General features: G+C 46.6%; 1 protein-coding gene across 2 annotated transcripts in view; it reads left to right on the top strand.

Moving 5' to 3' along the window:
- Positions 1-743: 743 nt before the first annotated feature.
- Positions 744-18,487, top strand: part of LOC310922721 (WD repeat-containing protein 7-like) — a gene marked incomplete at its 5' end in the record, with an annotated part of 33,961 nt that continues 16,217 nt past the window's right edge. Inside the window, 19 exons of one of the 2 annotated variants that reach the window (XM_083883463.1) lie at positions 744-899; positions 1,541-1,647; positions 2,343-2,421; positions 2,531-2,705; positions 3,153-3,229; positions 3,776-3,895; positions 4,202-4,347; positions 4,698-4,800; positions 4,923-5,064; positions 5,956-6,204; positions 7,192-7,412; positions 7,886-8,081; positions 8,877-9,091; positions 10,364-11,127; positions 11,210-11,298; positions 12,169-12,243; positions 12,721-12,839; positions 14,232-14,355; positions 15,495-15,608. In XM_083883463.1, the coding sequence (XP_083739589.1) occupies positions 744-899; positions 1,541-1,647; positions 2,343-2,421; positions 2,531-2,705; positions 3,153-3,229; positions 3,776-3,895; positions 4,202-4,347; positions 4,698-4,800; positions 4,923-5,064; positions 5,956-6,204; positions 7,192-7,412; positions 7,886-8,081; positions 8,877-9,091; positions 10,364-11,127; positions 11,210-11,298; positions 12,169-12,243; positions 12,721-12,839; positions 14,232-14,355; positions 15,495-15,608 (3,271 nt within the window). The remainder of the gene's footprint in view (positions 900-1,540; positions 1,648-2,342; positions 2,422-2,530; positions 2,706-3,152; positions 3,230-3,775; positions 3,896-4,201; positions 4,348-4,697; positions 4,801-4,922; positions 5,065-5,955; positions 6,205-7,191; positions 7,413-7,885; positions 8,082-8,876; positions 9,092-10,363; positions 11,128-11,209; positions 11,299-12,168; positions 12,244-12,720; positions 12,840-14,231; positions 14,356-15,494; positions 15,609-18,487) is intronic. The other variant, XM_083883462.1, reaches the window with a different exon arrangement.

Here is an 18,487-nt window from a genome sequence, read left to right as displayed (position 1 = left end):
GGGGAAAAGGGCGGGAAAAACGTGAGGGGAAAAGGGCAGGAAAACGTGAGGGGAAAAAGGGTGGGAAAAACATGAGGGGGAAAGGGCGGGAAAAACCTGAGGGGAAAAGGGCGGGAAAAACGTGAGGGGAAAAGGGCAGGAAAACGTGAGGGGAAAAGGGCGGGAAAAACCTGAGGGGAAAAGGGCGGGAAAAACGTGAGGGGAAAAGGGCAGGAAAACGTGAGGGGGAAAAGGGTGGGAAAAACATGAGGGGGAAAGGGTGGGAAAAACCTGAGGGGAAAAGGGCGGGAAAAACGTGAGGGGAAAAGGGCAGGAAAACGTGAGGGGAAAAGGGCGGGAAAAACCTGAGGGGAAAAGGGCGGGAAAAATGTGAGGGGAAAAGGGCGGGAAAAACGTGAGGGGAAAAGGGCGGGAAAAACGTGAGGGGAAAAGGGCGGGAAAAACGTGAGGGGAAAAGGGCGGGAAAAACGTGAGGGGGAAAAGGGTGGGAAACATGATGGGGGAAATGCAGGAAGCACAAGGGGAAAAGGGCAGGAAACGTGAGGGGAAAAGGGCGGGAAAATCCTGAGGGGGAAAAGGGTGGGAAACGTGAGGGGGAAAAGGCAGGAAACACAAGGGGACAAAATGACAGAGATTAAAGGGAACAGGACTGTAGAACCACGAGGGGAAAAGGCAGCAAAAGCACGAGCAGAGGGACATCACTGACATCGCCCTGTTGTCGGAATTCCAGGCACTCGGCGGCCATGGCCGGGAACAGCCTGGTGCTGCCCATCGTGCTGTGGGGCCGGCGCGCCCCCACGCACTGCGTGTCCTCCCTGCTGCTGGTGGACGGCTCCGTCATCGTCACCGGCTGCCACGACGGCCAGATCTGCCTCTGGGACCTGGGCCCCGACCTGCAGGTAACGGGGGACGCAGAGTTCCCCTGCCCAGGGCATGTCCTCCCTCTCCCACAGCTGCTTCGGCTCTTGGATGCCATTGCTGCTCCTGTAGGAAGTTGTTTTAAAATTCATTGCTGCTCTAAGCCAGTCGCTTGTGTTGTGAAAAGGAATTCTTTTCTAATATCCCATCTGGCGAGTGGGAAGCCATTCCCCCTTTTCCTGGTGCTCCATTCCCTCTCCAGCTCTCTTGGAGCCCCTTGTGGCACTGGAAAGGGGCTCTGAGGTCTCCCCTTATTTATGGATATACAGGAATTGACCTGGGGAAAGCTCTTAATGTGCAACACAGTTTTTTTCATTCAGCCAAACTGAATGAAACGAACAAACAATTTAAATTGAATTGAGCCAAATTCAACTCCTGATTTGTAAATATGGAGTTTAGAAAAATGCATTTCCCTCTGAAATTCTCATTCCTGTGTGAAGTAGAAAGTTTATCTAAGATGATCCATCAACTGCTGTGCTAATTAAATGTGTGTGTGCACTTATTAATGGGTATATAACACATAAAGTAGAGAGCTGGGATATTCTGGTCATTTATATTCTGGGATATTCTGGATATTCTGGTGATTTGTGGGATTTTTGACTCCCTGTTTTCTTTTTCTCAGGTCAATCCCAGAGCTCTGCTCTTTGGTCACACAGCCTCAGTGACTTGTTTATCCAAAGCCTCAGCCTCCAGTGACAAGCAATATATAGTGAGTGCATCAGAGAGTGGGTGAGTTTCTCAGTGTTTGTTTGATGTGCAGGACTGCAGTAATGGGAATTTGTCCTCAGTTTATCCGTATTTTCACCCCTGTGTTTGATTTTTATGCTCAAGATAAAATTCCTCAGCAAACACATTTTATTTTTTCATTGGTTTTATTTATTAATCGTAGAGCAACAGGTGGAAGCAGGAAAGATTTCTTGTGCAATTGATATCCAAATAGAGATTTTTTTTTTTAATCCTAAAAAGGTAGGGAATGATTTGCCTAAATAACCTTTTAGTAAGGAATTTGAGGGGAGAGAATGTGTCAAAATGTGTCAGAATGTGTCCACCTTAGGCTGATTTGGGGGCTAAGTGATCTCTTCCCATGGGATTTAAAACCAAAATGTGTTTTCATTATGAATTTATCTATCTGATAAAGGGGAGGAGAAAGCACCTCAGATTCTGTTCTGATTAAATTTGAATAGAAAGTTTTAAATTAAAAACCACTGTAAAAAGGGAGGTAACAGCTGCTCGTTTGAACTCCTGCAGGTTCTGTAATTTATCCTCACAGAGAACAGGAGGATTTAGCAGTTGAATTTGAGTTTCTCTCAATGCACTTTATATAATCTCTAATAAAGGGTTGAAATGAAGTTCCTCCCAATGTGAAGGGATTTAAATCCCTGGAAATCTGGCCTGTTTTCCACATATTTTTCCCTGTGTTTTAGGGAGATGTGCCTGTGGGATGTGAATGACGGGAGGTGCATCGAGTTCACCAAACTGGCCTGTGCCCACACGGGCATCCAGGTGAGGGCTGGGAGGGACAGTCCCCCTGCAGGCAGCAGAATGGCTTTGGGAAATGAAGGAATTATTGTCCTGTGTGGACTCTAATTAGTGTTTGTCCCCCTCTGTGCAGTTCTATCAGTTCACAGTCGGCACCCAGCGGGAAGGGAGGCTGCTGTGCCACGGGCATTACCCTGAAATCCTGGTGGTGGATGCAACCAGCCTTGAGGTCCTTTATTCTTTGATCTCCAAGATCTCTCCTGACTGGATCAGCTCCATGACCATCATCAGGTCTGACAGGACACAAGGTGATTGTTTCTTGTCCTCATCCAGCCTGGCCTTGGACATTTCCAGGGGCACAGAGTGGGTTTGTTCTGCTAATTGGTGTTAATTTGGTGGGCTTTCATATCTGGTGTCTCGTGGAGACTGGAATTGCTGAGAGGTTTGGGTAGCACTGGGGAGAAAATCCTGACTAAAGGACTTCTCTCTTTGAGTTAAGGCTCAGCAACAATTCTAAACTGAGCATTGCCAAAATCCTGGGGTGGGAAAGCTCAGCTCTTATTCCTACAAGAGATAAATTGCTGGAACACCTGGAAATGAGCTCTGATATGAAGTGTTTCCTGCTAATTTAATTTATTCCATGACCATCTTTACAAGTAAACATTTCAAATGCTCCAGGAGTGCTTGGATCAGGTGTTCATTAGTGCTCAGGTGAGGAAATTCTTGTGGCTCAGCCTCTTTTCTGTGTTTCCCAGAGGACACCGTGGTGGCCGTGTCCGTCACCGGCATCCTCAAGGTCTGGATCGTCACCTCGGACGTCAATCGGCTGCAGGTAGGATCAGTGACACTTCCTGCTCCTGATGTTCCTTCTCTTCTTTGCCATGGAAAATCAACTGCCTGAATTTTCCTTTACTCATTTAAGTTGCCACCAGAATTCCTAATACTTCTCAGCGAGCTGATTTCCCAATTAAGCGCAGGATTACGTCCAATTTTTCCAAATCTGTAAAAGTCTTTAATAAAGGAGATTTGCCCCAAGATCTCAGACCTGTGGTAAATCAGCTCTTCTCAGAAAACCTCTTGTAAAAGATATTTCTCAACTAAGGAAAACCCACCTTCATTTTGGGAGTGGAATCTGCTTCATTGCCTGGCTGCAAGGTCAGCACCACTAATCTGTCCTGGGAGATTTCAGTGCCCAAAGAGGACACCACGTGCTCCTGCAGATCTGCTTAGGAGGAGGAATGGAATAGAAATTGCTCCGAGGGCTTGGGTTTTCTGTAGAAATCACTGTCTGGCACCTGGAGAAGTGCCCCCAGTGTTTTTCCCTGTGTTCAGATGGAGCAGGGAGGAGTTGGCTGAGCGTTGGTTGTGTTTGGTTTAGGACACCACGCCGGTGTTTGAGGAGGAATCCAAACCCATCTACTGCGAGAACTGCCAGAGCATTTCCTTCTGCTCCTTCACCCAGCGCTCGCTCCTGGTCGTGTGCTCCAAGTACTGGAGGGTAAGGCAGGGCCCCTGGGGCCTTCTCCCTCAGGAATCTCAATTAAACTGCAGGAAAACAGTCAGGGCAAGAAGCTCCAAGTCTCTTTCATGTACCTCTAGTATGTACTTCATGTATTTCTAGATATTTAATCCAAATCTCTGTCTGGGGTGCAGGTTTGGAACAAGGTGACCCTTAAAGTCTTTTCCCACCCAAACCATCCCGTGGTTCTGTGGTACTGAACCCAAAATCAGCTGCTGCCTGGGGATTTTAATGTGTAATTAATTGGTTTCATAACAACAGACTTTGTTTCCTGTTTCCTCTCAGGTTTTTGATGCTGGAGATTATTCCCTCTTGTGTTCAGTGCCCAGTGAAAATGAGCAGACCTGGACTGGTGGGGACTTTGTGGCAGCTGATAAAGTGATTGTGTGGACTGAGGATGGACAAATCTTCATCTATAAATTACCAGCCAGGTACTCAACAAAGGACTGCCTCATTTATTTCATTTTTGATTCATTTGGATTGAACTGAGATAATTGAAGATGGGTCCAGTAGGGGAAGACATGTAAACACAAAACTATAAAATTAATTCAAAATTTGGCATCAAAGAGGTTAAAAATAACAAGTAAAATCAAAGATTTCTTTCTGGCATCCTCATGGTGTGTTTGTTCTGGGTACAGATAGTGTTTTATCTTGAATATTCTCACATAAATCAGGTGGGAACACGATCAGAGCACCAGGGTGGGAGCAACATCCACATCCTGCTGTAGGAATCCCTTTTTAACACCAGGAATTCTCCTCCTCTCTCTGTTCTCACACCCAGCTGCCTTCCAGCCAGCGATTCCTTCCGCAGGGATGTGGGCAAAGCAGTGGAGAACTTGAATCCCCCTTCATTGTACAGCGTGCTGGACAGAGCAGAGAAACAGGTACATCTTTTTTTTTGGAGCTTTTCTGCTGGGCTGTGTCGGTGCTGCTTTAAAAGGAAGGAAGCTGAGCTGAGCACGTGCTTTGTGAGTAGTCTGAGGTTGTTCCTTTTTTTTCCCAACAGCTCCTCATTTGTCCTCCAGTGACTCGGTTCTTCTGTGGCCAGAGAGAGTTTTCCTACAGGCTCCTAATCCAAGGAGACTCCTCAGGGAGACTCAGCCTTTGGAGCATTCCTGACATCCTCGAGCAGCAGGAGGGTGCAAAAGGTAACTGATTAATAATCAGATCTTTGTGGTTTCTATGTGGTTTTTGCTGGATCCATAGATCGTGAGGTTGGGGTTTAATTGTTACCTCCCTGTAGGAGCTGAAGTGTCTTCATCTTAGCAGACGTGCTCAAAATATTAATGAGCATTATTCTTGTAGTGATTTCCTTTCCAGCAGAGAATCCCACAGTGGGTTGGGAGAGACCTGAAATACCCAATTCTAACTCCCAGCACAGAATTCACAGAATGACTGAGTTGGAAGAGATCTCCAAGATTATCAAGTCCCACCCCTACACCTCAACTAGATCATGGCACCAAGTGCCACATCCAGTCTGCTTTAAACACATCCAGAGATGGTGATTCCACCACCTCCCTGAACAGATCATTGAGTACATGAAAAACTTTTTGCTAATATTCAACTTAAATTTCCCTTGGTGCAGCTCAAGGCTGTGTCCTCTCATTCTGTCCATGCTGCCTGGAGAAAGAGACAACTCCACCTTTCAGGGAGTTGTGGAGAGTGATAAAGTCACCTCTGAGTCTCCTTTTCTGCAGGATAAACAACCCCAGCTCCCTCAGTTGTTCCAAGCCCCTCACCAGCCTTGTTGCCTCCTCTGGATGTGTTTGAGTATCTCAATGTCCATCCTAAACTGAGACATCCAGAGCTGGACACAGCACTCAGTGTCCTTCCTAAACTGAGGGGCCAGAACTGGACACAGAACTCAATGTCCATCCTAAACTGAGACATCCAGAACTGGGCACAGCACTCAATGTCCTTCCTAAACTGAGGGAGCAGAACTGGACACAGCGCTCAAGGGCAGCCTCACCAGCACCCCCCACTTTGCAGTCCCTCCAATCCCCCCACCTTTCCCTGACATTTCCCCCTCCTTTTGTCAGGCCTGCAGAGCAGCACGTCCATCTCCCTGCAGGAGGCCTTTGACCAGCTGAGCCCCCGTCCCGCGGGGATCATCGACCAGCTGAGCACCGTCGGGCAGGGCTCGGAGCCGCTGCGGGTGACCGCCAGCGTCTACATCCCGGCCCACGGGCGCCTGGTGTGCGGCCGCGAGGACGGCAGCATCGTCATCGTGCCCGCCACGCAGACCGCCATCGTGCAGCTGCTGCAGGGGGAGCACATGCTGCGCCGAGGTAGGACACCCTGCAAACCCTAAAACCTGCTGGCAAGTCCTGCAGCTGCAAGGGTTGGAGATGAGGAGCAAAGATAAGGGAGTGAGCGTCTCCTCTCTGCTCCTGGCACTGCAGTGTTGGGTGCTGATGAAATCTCCGTGGGAAAAGCTCTTCTGCTGTCATGTTGGAAGCCTGGAGGCTGAGAATTTCAGGCTTTCTGTGCTTTCTTGCCTCAAGCAAGCAACTACATTTGACTCCAGGCCGTGGAACAAGCTTCTGAAATGAAGGGATTGATTTATATTTGGAGTTTATCACTCTGGGTGTTCAGCGCAGAATCGCACACCAGGGGTGTTTCTGAACCTCGTGGGAATTTTGGGGAAATAGCATCTTTTTAGGGGTTGCAGTTCTGGAAGCTGAGAATTTCAGGCTTTCTGTTTGACCAAACACTATGTTGGACTCGAGACCGTGGAACAGGCTTCCAAAACTGAGGGATAGCATTGGGGTTGTGGGTGTGGAGTTTGAATAGTATTGTGTGGTCTCACAGGGTGAAAAGTTTAGAATTTAAGGTTTATTTTATAGTGATATATATTGGGGCAATATGGAGGATTTAAGTCCCTCTTTATGGTTTTGGATGGTTTTTTCTAACGGGCTGAAAAAGTCCACATTGCAGACCTTGTGTGGTTATTACTGGTTAAAAGTGTAAATAATACAGGTGTCATCTCCTTATTGGAGAATTAAATTGGAGTGCATAAATAACCACAGAAAGAGTTATTTTACCTTGTTAGTTAAAGCTCTGAACTCGTGAGGCTGTAATTAAGAATTAATAAACACTGAGTCTGGACGCAAAACTGCGACTCTGATGTATAAAGAAAAGAAGATTAAAACCTCACACTGTTGGACACGTGGGTTCCATATAACATTATCTCACAGTTTGGGGGTGCGAGTCGCAGACCAGAGAAACAGAGAGTCAGAAATCCCTCTGAATTTCTCTTTCTCTCCCCGTGGCAGGCTGGCCCCCTCACCGCACGCTGCGAGGCCACCGGAACAAGGTGACGTGCCTGCTGTACCCTCACCAGGTCTCCTCCCGCTACGACCAGCGCTACCTCATCTCCGGAGGGGTGGACTTCTCTGTCATCATCTGGGACATCTTCTCGGGGGAGATGAAACACATCTTCTGTGTCCACGGGGGAGAGATCACCCAGCTGCTCGTCCCGCCAGAAAACTGCAGTGTGAGTTCTCTGGGGTAACATTTTCCAGCACCTCAGTCCTCCCTGAGAATGGGAATGCTGAAGGTGTAGCACTCACCCAGCTCTTGCGAGAGCTCAACAAAAAAAAGCTGGATTATTCTGTTGTTTATGGTTTCTTCCATCATGTTTTGATTGAAAATATTAAGCCTATTAGAGAAAATTTTGCATCTTGAAATATTCTTAGCTGAATATATAGAATTTAATGAACAAAGCAGCATTGATTGAAAACTCGGGGGTTTGCTTAGTAAAATGGGGTTTAATACCCATTTTCTCTTTACGATGTGCTAAGGATGGATTAAAGGGAATTTCTGCTCAGGGAATTCTGTTCTCAGTGAGTTTGAACACTGATGTAGGTGCCTTAAAGGAGCTTTTGGTCACCCTGCTTGGCTCAGTGCGGGAAAAGGTTTTTAACACCAGCTCTGCATTATGATAAAGCTTCTTTTTCTTTTTATTAGGCAAGAGTCCAGCACTGCGTCTGCTCGGTGGCCAGCGATCACTCCGTGGGCCTGCTGAGCCTGAGGGAGAAGAAATGCATCATGTTGGCCTCCCGCCACCTCTTCCCAATCCAGGTGATCAAGTGGAGACCCTCCGATGACTACCTGGTGGTGGGCTGCTCCGACGGCTCCGTGTACGTCTGGCAGATGGACACTGGTGAGCCCAGACACGGGATGGATCCATCTGGGATGGGTGTAGATGCTGCTCCTGTCTGGGGAGGGAATTCAAACATGTTAGCAGATTTATATTTGGAATTTATCACTCCAGGTGTTCAGCGCAGAATCGCACCAGGGGTGTTTCTGAACCTCATGGAAATTTTGGGAAAATAGCATCTTTTTAGGGTTGGAATTCTGGAAGCTGAGAATTTCAGGCTTTCTGTTCAGCCAAACACTACATATGACTCGAGGCCAGGGAACAGGCTTCTGAAATTGAGTTGTGAGGTTGTGAGCATGTAGTTTGAATAGAATTGTGTGGTCTCACAGGGTGAAAAACTTAGAATTTAAGGTTTATTTTGTAGTAATATATATTGGGCAATATGGAGGATTTGAGGCATTGTCTAAGTTCTTTTTCTTCATAGTTCTGGGTGGTTTTTTTCTTACTGGGTGAAAAGGTTTGCATTGCAGACCTTTGGTTTTTGGTTATTGAGTTAAAAGCATAAATAATTTAGATGTTAGCTCACAATTAGACAACTGATCCTTGAAAAAGCCTTGTAGAGATAGAGAGGCATCCATTTTGCACCCTAGTTAGTTGTAGCAGAACTCACAACCGGTGAGACCTTAATATAGATAAGAATTAATAAACATCTAAATTTGAGCACAAACTTCATTTCTTGTGCCGTTAACCCCCATGTTGGCAGAAAAAGAGGCCAGGACTGTCAGATTTAGGAACACAGAGTTTGTCCCTGTGCTGTTTGGGGGATGCTGAGCTGTCCCTGCCTGTCCCCCCTGGCAGGGGCTCTGGACAGGTGCGTGATGGGCATCACGGCCGTGGAGATCCTCAACGCCTGCGACGAGGCGGTGCCGGCGGCCGTGGACGCGCTCAGCCACCCCGCCGTCAACCTCAAACAGGCCATGACCCGCCGCAGCCTGGCCGCCCTCAAGAACGTGGCCCACCAGAAGCTGCAGACCCTGGCCACCAACCTGCTGGCCTCCGAGGCCTCCGATAAGGTGGGTGTGCTCTGTCTTTGCAGAGAGAGGTGAAATCCGGGAGGTTCCGTCCTTGTGACCAGAAGGTTCTCAGCCAGTGTTCTCCAAAGCCTAAACGTGGTTCTCCCAAACCCAAATGTAGTTCTCCCAAACCCAAATGTGGTTCTCCAAAGCCTAAACGTGTTTCTTCCCCAGTGTATGTTGCTGTCCATGATACCACTTCAGTCCTTATCCTACTCTTTGGTTTTATTTATTTATTATAATTTATTCGGAGTTGCAGCCTCTTTTTGCAATCAGTCTCCTTGTTTATGATGTCCTTCTTCATTCATTTTTCCATGAGGAATTGTTCCCAGTTCCATGAGGAATTGTTCCCAGTGTCCAGCCCAAAGCTCTCTTGGCACAGCTCGTGGCCAGCAGAGTGCAGCAGAGCCATTCCCAACTTCTCCCATTTATCCTTTTCTTTTGCCTTGTGCTGTCACCTGCTGTTTGTGAGGAGAAATCTCCTTCCCTTAGAGCATCACCAGCATGTTCTCATTAAAAACTGTGTGCTCAGAGTCTCTGCTGCTGCTCCTGCTGAACACAGGCAGGATTGGGAATGTCACATTTGTAGCTGCAGTGTTTTATTGTGGGCTCCTCATCCAGGTGCTGGGAATGAAGGTGGAGTAAGGGAAAACATTGTGTAAAAACTCAGGGTAATGTTCTGGTTTCCAGTCTCCTTTCTGACATTCCTCAGCTTTTATCCCTCCCTCCTCCCTTTTTTTTCCCCCTGGGAGGGAGGGAAGGAGGAGGAAGATGGGACTGAAGGGGAATGACCAAGTGGTGCAGTAATGAATTGCAGATCCAGGTGAATCTGAGCAGCTTCTTTTCCAATGCCATATATTGATTCCATAGTTCACCCTCTAGTGTGAAATATTTAATGTGTTTTAGGCTTAATAACTAAAGATGGGAATTTTGAAATAAAAAATAAAGTTAATCTTAATGAAATTATTGGGGGTTAGGACTTGTTTAACAAGGTGCTGATTCTGCCACGACATCATTCCCTGCCCAAGAGGTTTTTATGCCTGTTTCAAATTCTCCCAACCATTCTGGCTTTGAGGAGGCTCAAAGCCTGGAAGTGAAGGCTCTACAGACCCATCCCAACTATCTCATGGGCTTCAGGAGAAGGAAGTGTGAACCTGCAGAGCTCAGTTTGGCTCTCAACATCAGCAAATTGAATTTCTGTGCTTTGTGGCTGCGTTTCAAGCTCAGCTCATCCACCAATGGCAATTCCAATTCTCTCTCTTGTTTTCCCAGGGGAATTTACCGAAATACTCCCACAACTCCCTGATGGTCCAGGCCATCAAGACCAACCTGACTGACCCCGACATCCACGTGCTGTTCTTTGACGTGGAGGCTCTGATCATCCAGCTGCTGACGGAGGAGGCGTCGCGGCCCAGCGCCGCCCTGGTGTCCCCAGAGAACCTGCAGAAAGCCCAGGGCGGCTCCGACAAGGGCGGCTCCTTCCTGACGGGCAAACGCGCCGCCGTGCTCTTCCAGCAGGTCAAGGAGACCATCAAGGAGAACATCAAGGAGCACCTCCTCGACGATGAGGATGAGGATGAAGAAGCCATGAGGCAGAGGAGGGAGGACGGCGACCCGGAGTATCGCTCCAGCAAATCCAAACCGCTGACTCTGTTGGAATATAACCTGACCATGGACACGGCCAAGCTCTTCATGTCCTGCCTGCACGCCTGGGGCCTCAACTCCGTGCTGGACGAGCTGTGCCTGGATCGCCTCGGCATGCTGAAACCGCACTGCTCCGTGTCCTTCGGCCTCCTGTCCCGTGGTGGCCACATGTCCCTGATGCTCCCTGGCTACAACCAGCCCGTGGGCAAAGCCGCCCTGGAGGAGCTGGGCAGGAAGATGTCGGTGACAGAGGGTTTGGGAAAGGGCACCTACGGAGTGTCCCGGGCCGTGACCACGCAGCACCTGCTGTCCGTCATCTCGCTGGCCAACACGCTGATGAGCATGACCAACGCCACCTTCATCGGGGACCACATGAAGAAGGGCCCCACCAGGTACCCGGGGCTTTAATCTAGAGCTGGGTTTGGGCTTCCCAAAGCCTTTGGGGCTGAGCTGATGTGGGTGTTTTGTGTTTAGGCCACCCAGGCCGGGCACTCCTGAGATGGCCAAGGCCAGGCCGCCCCCGCCCGTGTCCAGCCACGCAGCACAGGGACAAATCAAACAAGGTAAAAAACATCTTCCTTTGCTACCCCTGGCTCTGTCAGTCCAGCTCATCCCTCTGAATTTAACACCTTGTTATCAGGAGATAAAATGATTGAGTGGCAGGAAAAAATAATGTTAATCTCAATGAAATTATTGAGGATTACAATTTGTCTAATAATCAATACAAGGTGCTGATTCTGCCACAACATCATTCCCTGACAAAGAGGTTTTTACCTATTTCAAATTCTCCCAACCATTCTGGCTTTGAGGAGGCTCAAAGCCTGGAACTGAAGGCTCTACAGACTCATCCCAAAATATTTCTATGAGAGTGATCCCAGCTTGGTGCCAGGATCACTCCTTGGCTGGTTGGAGCTCCTCAAATTGGGAGAAAGTGACCCTGGAGTGAAGCTTTAATTTCAGTCTGGGCTGGGTTTGTGCAGCTGTAATTTATGGTTTTAGTACAAATTCTAAATCTTTGGAAATACGAGAAAAACATGAGAAGAAGCAGTAAAATTGCTGGTTTCTAATTCCCAGTCAACCATGAAGACAAACCAAACCCCTCTGCCCAAAATCAAATTTAAAATCACTTGATTTAGATGCACTTTTGTCCTTTCAGAACATCCCAGTTCCTCTTACTGTCTCCATGTTCCTCTGCAGCTGCATGTGTGTCTCTTCCTTCTTGGAAAACCTGGAATTCTCCTTAAGCTGAATATTATTATTTTTAAGTTGAATATTTCAGTTGAAGGTCATCACAAGCCTCCTCTTGTTTTTCCATCCTCCAGTGATACTAATCCGTTTTTCTGCTGCTGCTCTCCTCACTTCCCTCTTTTTTTTTTTTTTTTTTTTTTTTTGTCTCTCTCTTTTTTATTTCTTCTTCTTCTTTCCTCTGCAAGTTGCTGCTGCTTCCAGCACGGAATCTGGGCACTCTGACACTTCTGCTTTCCATTCCAGTTTCTTAGTCAACGAAGGTATTTCCTTCCTCACTTTTCTACTTACTCTTTACTTCAGCTAAAATCCTTTGCCATTGTTATTTTTGTTTTGATTTCCTAAAGCAGTTCTTCTTTGAATTAAGGGGTACCCTGGGGTAGGGGTTTCCTAGTGGCTTTTAACCAAAAGAAAAAGGAGTTTCACACCATTTAAATCTGAGTTTTGGTGTTGATGGAGATTTCAATATAGTATTGGACATGTGTTTAATATAATAAAAGGAGTATTTCACAAACGTTGTGTTGTTTGAGCTCTGTATTTCTGTCCTGGTTTTGCCTACAGTAGGAATTCCCCTGGATCAAGTGTGTTAAAATCCAGATTCAGGTGGAAAATAAGGATCACAGGCAAACAGTGCTGGGATATATTTACATAACGGGGACTTTGCTGTCATTTATTTGTGAAACCTCCCCACAAATCACTTTCCCTGACCCAGAGGTGTGTTTTTTGCTGTGTTTTCCCAGGCTGGAGCCAGCTGGCTGCCATGCACTGCGTGATGCTCCCAGACCTGCTGGGGCTGGAGAAATTCCGCCCTCCCCTGCTGGAGATGTTGGCACGGCGCTGGCAGGACCGTTGTCTGGAGGTCAGTTCAGCCTGGGTGTTCTGGGGCTCTGCTCTTGGCTTTCAGGGCTTGATGGCAGAATAAACCCCTTTTTTCTGACCCACAGGTGCCTCCTGAGAGGTGCTTTAGTCCATTTTTACTCTCGTGAAAAGGGTGAGGCAGTACAGATGTTACACTTCATCCATCACAATCAGAAGCCAAACTGTTTCCTAATTAATAAATGTTTGTTTGGCCTTAGCTGCCGATGCCTTCACGCAAATCATCTAAAATTACCCCACAACACATCTCTCACAGTTCTATTCCTCCAAAATACCTGTTTGCAAGGCCATAGTTTGAAACTTGTTTCAGTTTCTCCCTCAACAACGTCTGTCCTATTCCACGGCCTCTCTAAGTCAGCATATTTTATCTCAGAGTTTGCACAGACATGCACAAGGCTGTGTGAGCCTTGTCAGGCCTTGGGAATCCTCTACAGGTCTGTGTGAGCCTTGTCAGGCTTTGGGAATCCTCTACAGGTCTGTGTGAGCCTTGTCAGGCCTTGGGAATCCTCTACAAGGCTGTGTGAGCCTTGTCAGGCTTTGGGAATCCTCTACAGGTCTGTGTGAGCCTTGTCAGGCTTTGGGAATCCTCCACAAGGCTGTGTGATCCTTGTCAGGCTTTGGGAATCCTCTACAGGTCTGTGTGAGCCTTGTCAGGCTTTGGGAATCCTCCACAAGGCTGTGTGAGCCTTGTCAGGCTTTGGGAATCCTCCACAAGGCTGTGTGAGCCTTGTCAGGCTTTGGGAATCCTCTACAAGGCTGTGTGAGCCTTGTCAGGCTTTGGGAATCCTCTACAAGGCTGTGTGAGCCTTGTCAGGCTTTGGGAATCCTCTACAAGGCTGTGTGAGCCTTGTCAGGCTTTGGGAATCCTCTACAAGGCTGTGTGAGCCTTGTCAGGCTTTGGGAATCCTCTACAAGGCTGTGTGAGCCTTGTCAGGCTTTGGGAATCCTCTACAAGGCTGTGTGAGCCTTGTCAGGCTCTGGGAATCCTCTACAAGGCTGTGTGAGCCTTGTCAGGCTTTGGGAATCCTCTACAAGGCTGTGTGAGCCTTGTCAGGCTTTGGGAATCCTCTACAAGGCTGTGTGAGCCTTGTCAGGCTTTGGGAATCCTCTACAAGGCTGTGTGAGCCTTGTCAGGCTTTGGGAATCCTCTACAAGGCTGTGTGAGCCTTGTCAGGCTTTGAGAATCCTCCACAAATCCATTTCCCAAAGGTTCAATTTTCCCTTAAAAATTTTTCCCACCGCCAACCCTTGAGTTTTCATTCCCGGTTCAGGGATATTTTCTAGTCTAACCCTGTGCAGAACACCAAGAAATCCTGGTGCAAGTGTGGTTTGATGGACATACAGGTGTGTCTGAGCTGTGTTTTGTGTGCTGCAGGTGCGGGAGGCAGCGCAGGCCCTGCTGCTGGCCGAGCTGCGGCGGATCGAGCAGGCGGGGCGCAAGGAGACCATCGACACCTGGGCTCCCTACCTGCCCCAGTACATGGACAGCGTCATCTCCCGTAAGGAGCTGCCCCTCCCTGGGGGAAATAATGGGGGAAAGGGGCTTTGGGAACCCCCACATTCCCAAAAATCCACCCCATCCTGCCCCTGCAAAGGGGTGTCGAGGCCGCCGAGATATTCCCCACAACCAGCACATCTCCACAGGCTCATCTTCCTTAGAATAAGTTGTTTGTTTTCCCCTGAAAATATGATCTCTGTGATTCACCAACTGACTTCAGAGTGTCTGAGCAGGACATTAAATCTTCGTGGAGTGCAGGAATCCTGTGGGTGTTGTTAGGATGTGGTTTGAGTTTCTCCGAGCTCAGTTAGACTGGAAAACTTTCCAGTAACAAATTGGGATTAGGTTTTTTTGGGAAGCATTGAAACTCTTGGAATTAAGGATACAGAGTTTGCAGGAATTGAAGGGAAATTCCTGTGGGTCAAAAGTAACAAATTTAGATTAGTTTTTTTGGGAAGTGTTGAAACTCTTGGAATTAAGGATGTAGAGTTGGAAGAATTGAAGGGAAATTCCTGTGTGTCAAAAGTAACAAATTTGGATTAGGTTTTGTTGGGAAGTGTTGAAACTCTTGGAATTAAGGATTCAGAGTTGGAGGAATCAAAGGGAATAAGAATTATTTGGGATATAACAGACTTCACAAGTCTCATTTTCTGCTAGAAGGAGAGGGAGGAGAATGGGAAAGATAAAGAAATATTCTTTTTGTCCTACATCCTCCTCTCCTCCCAGTTCTGCCATTTGATGTCAGGACATAAATTATTAATAATAAATCTTGATATGGGGCAAAAATCAGCTGGTTTTTGGGTCCAGCAGATTCAGATCCGTCTCAGATTCCAGATAATTCCAGGCCACGTCCAGACTGGCCTGGGACATTCCCAGGGATGGGGAATAACCCACGTTAGCCCCCAAAAAACCAAATAAATATCCCATTTTGCTGTTTCTAGATGAGGTTTGAGCATCTTGTGCGAGGTTGGAGTTGGAAGGAGCCCCAAAGCCAGGCAGGAGCTGAAGGAATGAGATGAAGTTTAGCTGCTGCAGGAAAAAAAAAAAAAAAAAAAAAAAAAAAAAAAAAAAAAAAAGGCAAAACCAGGGAGTTCTTTCCCCCCCAAATCCCTGATTTTGGGGTGTTGTTGTTCCCTGCAGCTGGAGTGACCACAGAGGCCCTTCAGACAGCAACTGCCAGCCCAGATCCCTCAGGGACAGAGGCCAAAGTGCAGGAGGAGGAGCACGACCTGGTGGATGATGACATTGCAGCAGGTGAGCATTCACATCATTAACATCATTCATTTTAATCATTTTAATAATATTTAAATCTGTTTTAACACATTCGGAGCTCTTAAATCCACCCACGAGCGGCAATAGTGCTACAAAAATAAAGCTTTGAAATTCTTCATAATTTTTTTTATAATGATTCCTTAAATAATTGATTCTGGAAGAAGTGATTTGAGGGCGCTGCATCCTCAATTTTGGGTTCAGCAGGTTTGTACAGTTCAGAAAATTATTTAGAAAATTTTATCCGTCCTCAAATCTCCTTTGAATGCCTGAAAGGGTTTTTTTGGGTGATTAAAAACAGACCAGATGTTTTGTTTCAATAATTCACACATGCACAGCAGTGTTTTTTCCCCAGTTGGACATAAATTTCCCTGGCTCCAGCAGAATTCAGGAATTTGGTGAATTTGCTTTGTTATTAATATTCTAAATAATATTTATTAATATTCTGTGAGTATTTTTTGAATTGCATTTTATTGTGCAATTTATAGACTCCCTGATTTTGGTTCCACCCATCTGAAGTAATCTAAAAGGAATTCTAAATTTTTTAATTTTAAATTTAAATTCTAAAAAGTCGTGTCTCTACCTTAAAACCATTTTTACTTTTGAAATTATTATTTCTCGATCTGTGGGTCCATTTCTGTGGGTAAATTTTTGTAGGTAAATTGATGCAAATGACTCTGAAGCTCCAAAATCTGGTGGAATTAAAAAAAAAAAAAAGCTTTATTACATTGGAAAATTCTTTTATTTATTTTTTTTGGCTGTAATTTGGGTTGTAACCACTCCAAATTAAGTCTTGATTATCATTATTTATTCCAAGCGATCCTGTTGGGAAGTTGTCATTTAAGTTTAAATCCAGTTTATTTAAATGTTAAAAATCTGGTCTGAAAGCTCTTTCTGTCGAGATCCTATTAGCAATAAACAGATCTTGGAAAAAATTGAGATTATCATGCCTTAAATGTCCCCTCAGAGGGAAATTCTGACAGATGGAGGCAGTGCTTTAAAACCTGGCTGGGAGGTGTCTGATATTCCCCTTCTGAGCAGCTCAGGATCCATTTTGTCTCTGCCTTTTTCCCTGGAAGAGGCTGCAGCATCCTCACCCATTTTGTGCTCCACAGATGCTGCTGCTGCAGCAGCACAGTGAAATATTCCCTCATAAAAAGGGAGCAGGAAATTCCAGGAGAATGGGAATGGCTGCAAAAAAAAACCCAAAAAAATCCTCATTCTCTGTGTGGAAAAGCACATCTTCCACCTGCAATTCAAGAGATTAAATTGTAATTTCTGCTAATGCATGACAACTCCCAGCACTTGATGAAATTCCTCCCAATTTTAGAATTCCAGAGCTCTGATTGCATTGACACTGTGTTTTTGTCAGAAATAAGTAGTTGGCACTCAGTTATTGTGGCAGGCAGGATATTTTGAGCAGGATTTAATAAGCTGTTAATCAGGATGAATAATTAATGAGGAAGAATTCCTTGCTGGATTCCAGATCTCAGATAAAGGTGAGGCTCCAGTCAAACCAGTCCAAAATCTGGATGTCCCATTTGGGATGATGCTGATGTTTTTATTCCAAGGAACTGAAAAATTCTGTTTAAATTGTTCCATTTGAACTGGGGTGATTTAAAATCCCTTCCAGCCCTTTCCATGATTCTCTGCAAACATCTGAGTCCAGTGTGGAGCTGGGACAGTCCTGGTGGCACATTTAGGGCTGGCAGCACTCAGAGCTTCCTCCAGGTTGGTTTGAGCTCCCTGGGATGGATTTAAAGCCACTCTTGGCTTAAAGCAGCCCCAGATTTTGGGTATTTTGGGAGGAAAAACCCTTCTGAGGCCTGGAGATCCCTGCTGGGGTCTTTCATCACTCCATTTCAGTTAGAAAACACAAACAGTCCCACTCGTTCTGGCACTCAAATGCTGCTTCTCACAGACAGATTTGAGCTGGACATGGATCATCATCTGCAGGTGGGTTGGTCTTGATGTTTGAAGTTCTGGGAATAGGAAAAAGGTGAATGAAAAGATGTTGTTGTGTCGTGGTTGAAATCCAGGTTTGGTTCTCCCTCATCAGAGCAGGAACTGCTGGATGTCAGAATTCCCAGGCACCTTCCAATATTTCTGTGTGTTTCCTGGATGGGCTGCCAGGGAGAGATTCCCAAAATTCCTCTCGGTGTCAGCCCTTCCAGGCAGGAATTCCAGCTCCCAGGGCCCTTCTCTGCTGGGCCAGCTGAGGGAGCTGTGGATGTAGGAATGGTTGGTGATGAGTAACCACAGGTTTTATAAAAGATTTCCCTTTTCTCCTGCGTTTTCCCTGTCACTGGGATTCCTGGATGGTCTTTTCACTTCTGAATTATTTGGAGAGAGTCCTCAAAACTCTCTCTGTGTGTTGAGCAAATAATTTGATTCCATTTGAAGCCTCTTATTTCTGCACTCCCAGATTATTTTCTGCCCGTGCCATGAGTGAATCCCAGTGCTGAGCCCGATGGAAGTGTTGTGTAGCTGCACCCCTGGGCTGGGCTGGCTTGGCCCCAGGGGATTCTCTGGCTGCTCAGAGCAGAGCTCTGGTCCAGGGGAACGTTCTAAACACAGATTTGGTGGGTTGGATTTTAGGATTGATTATCCCTGGGAGTTCCCACACACAGAACTCACCTCTCCTCAAACCACCTTAACCCAAACCCATCGATATTCCTCAGCCAGTTAAACCTGGAGAACTTCCTGGGCCTTTAATCCTTTTATTGTGAGCTGGGCTGAAATTAATTTCCTCCCCAGAAGTGTGCAAAGCCAATTAAGGGGAGCTGAGTGCTCCAAAGTGTTTAACTGCAGCCTGACCATCAATCCTGCCTGGGGAAACCACAGAGATTTTCACCCACTCTGCT

Source organism: Zosterops lateralis, assembly GCF_965231275.1.
Source record: "Zosterops lateralis genome assembly, chromosome: Z".
NCBI classification, from domain to species: domain Eukaryota; kingdom Metazoa; phylum Chordata; class Aves; order Passeriformes; family Zosteropidae; genus Zosterops; species Zosterops lateralis.
The sequence above is the reverse complement of the archived record's forward strand: the minus strand, read 5'-3'. Positions and strand labels throughout refer to the sequence as shown.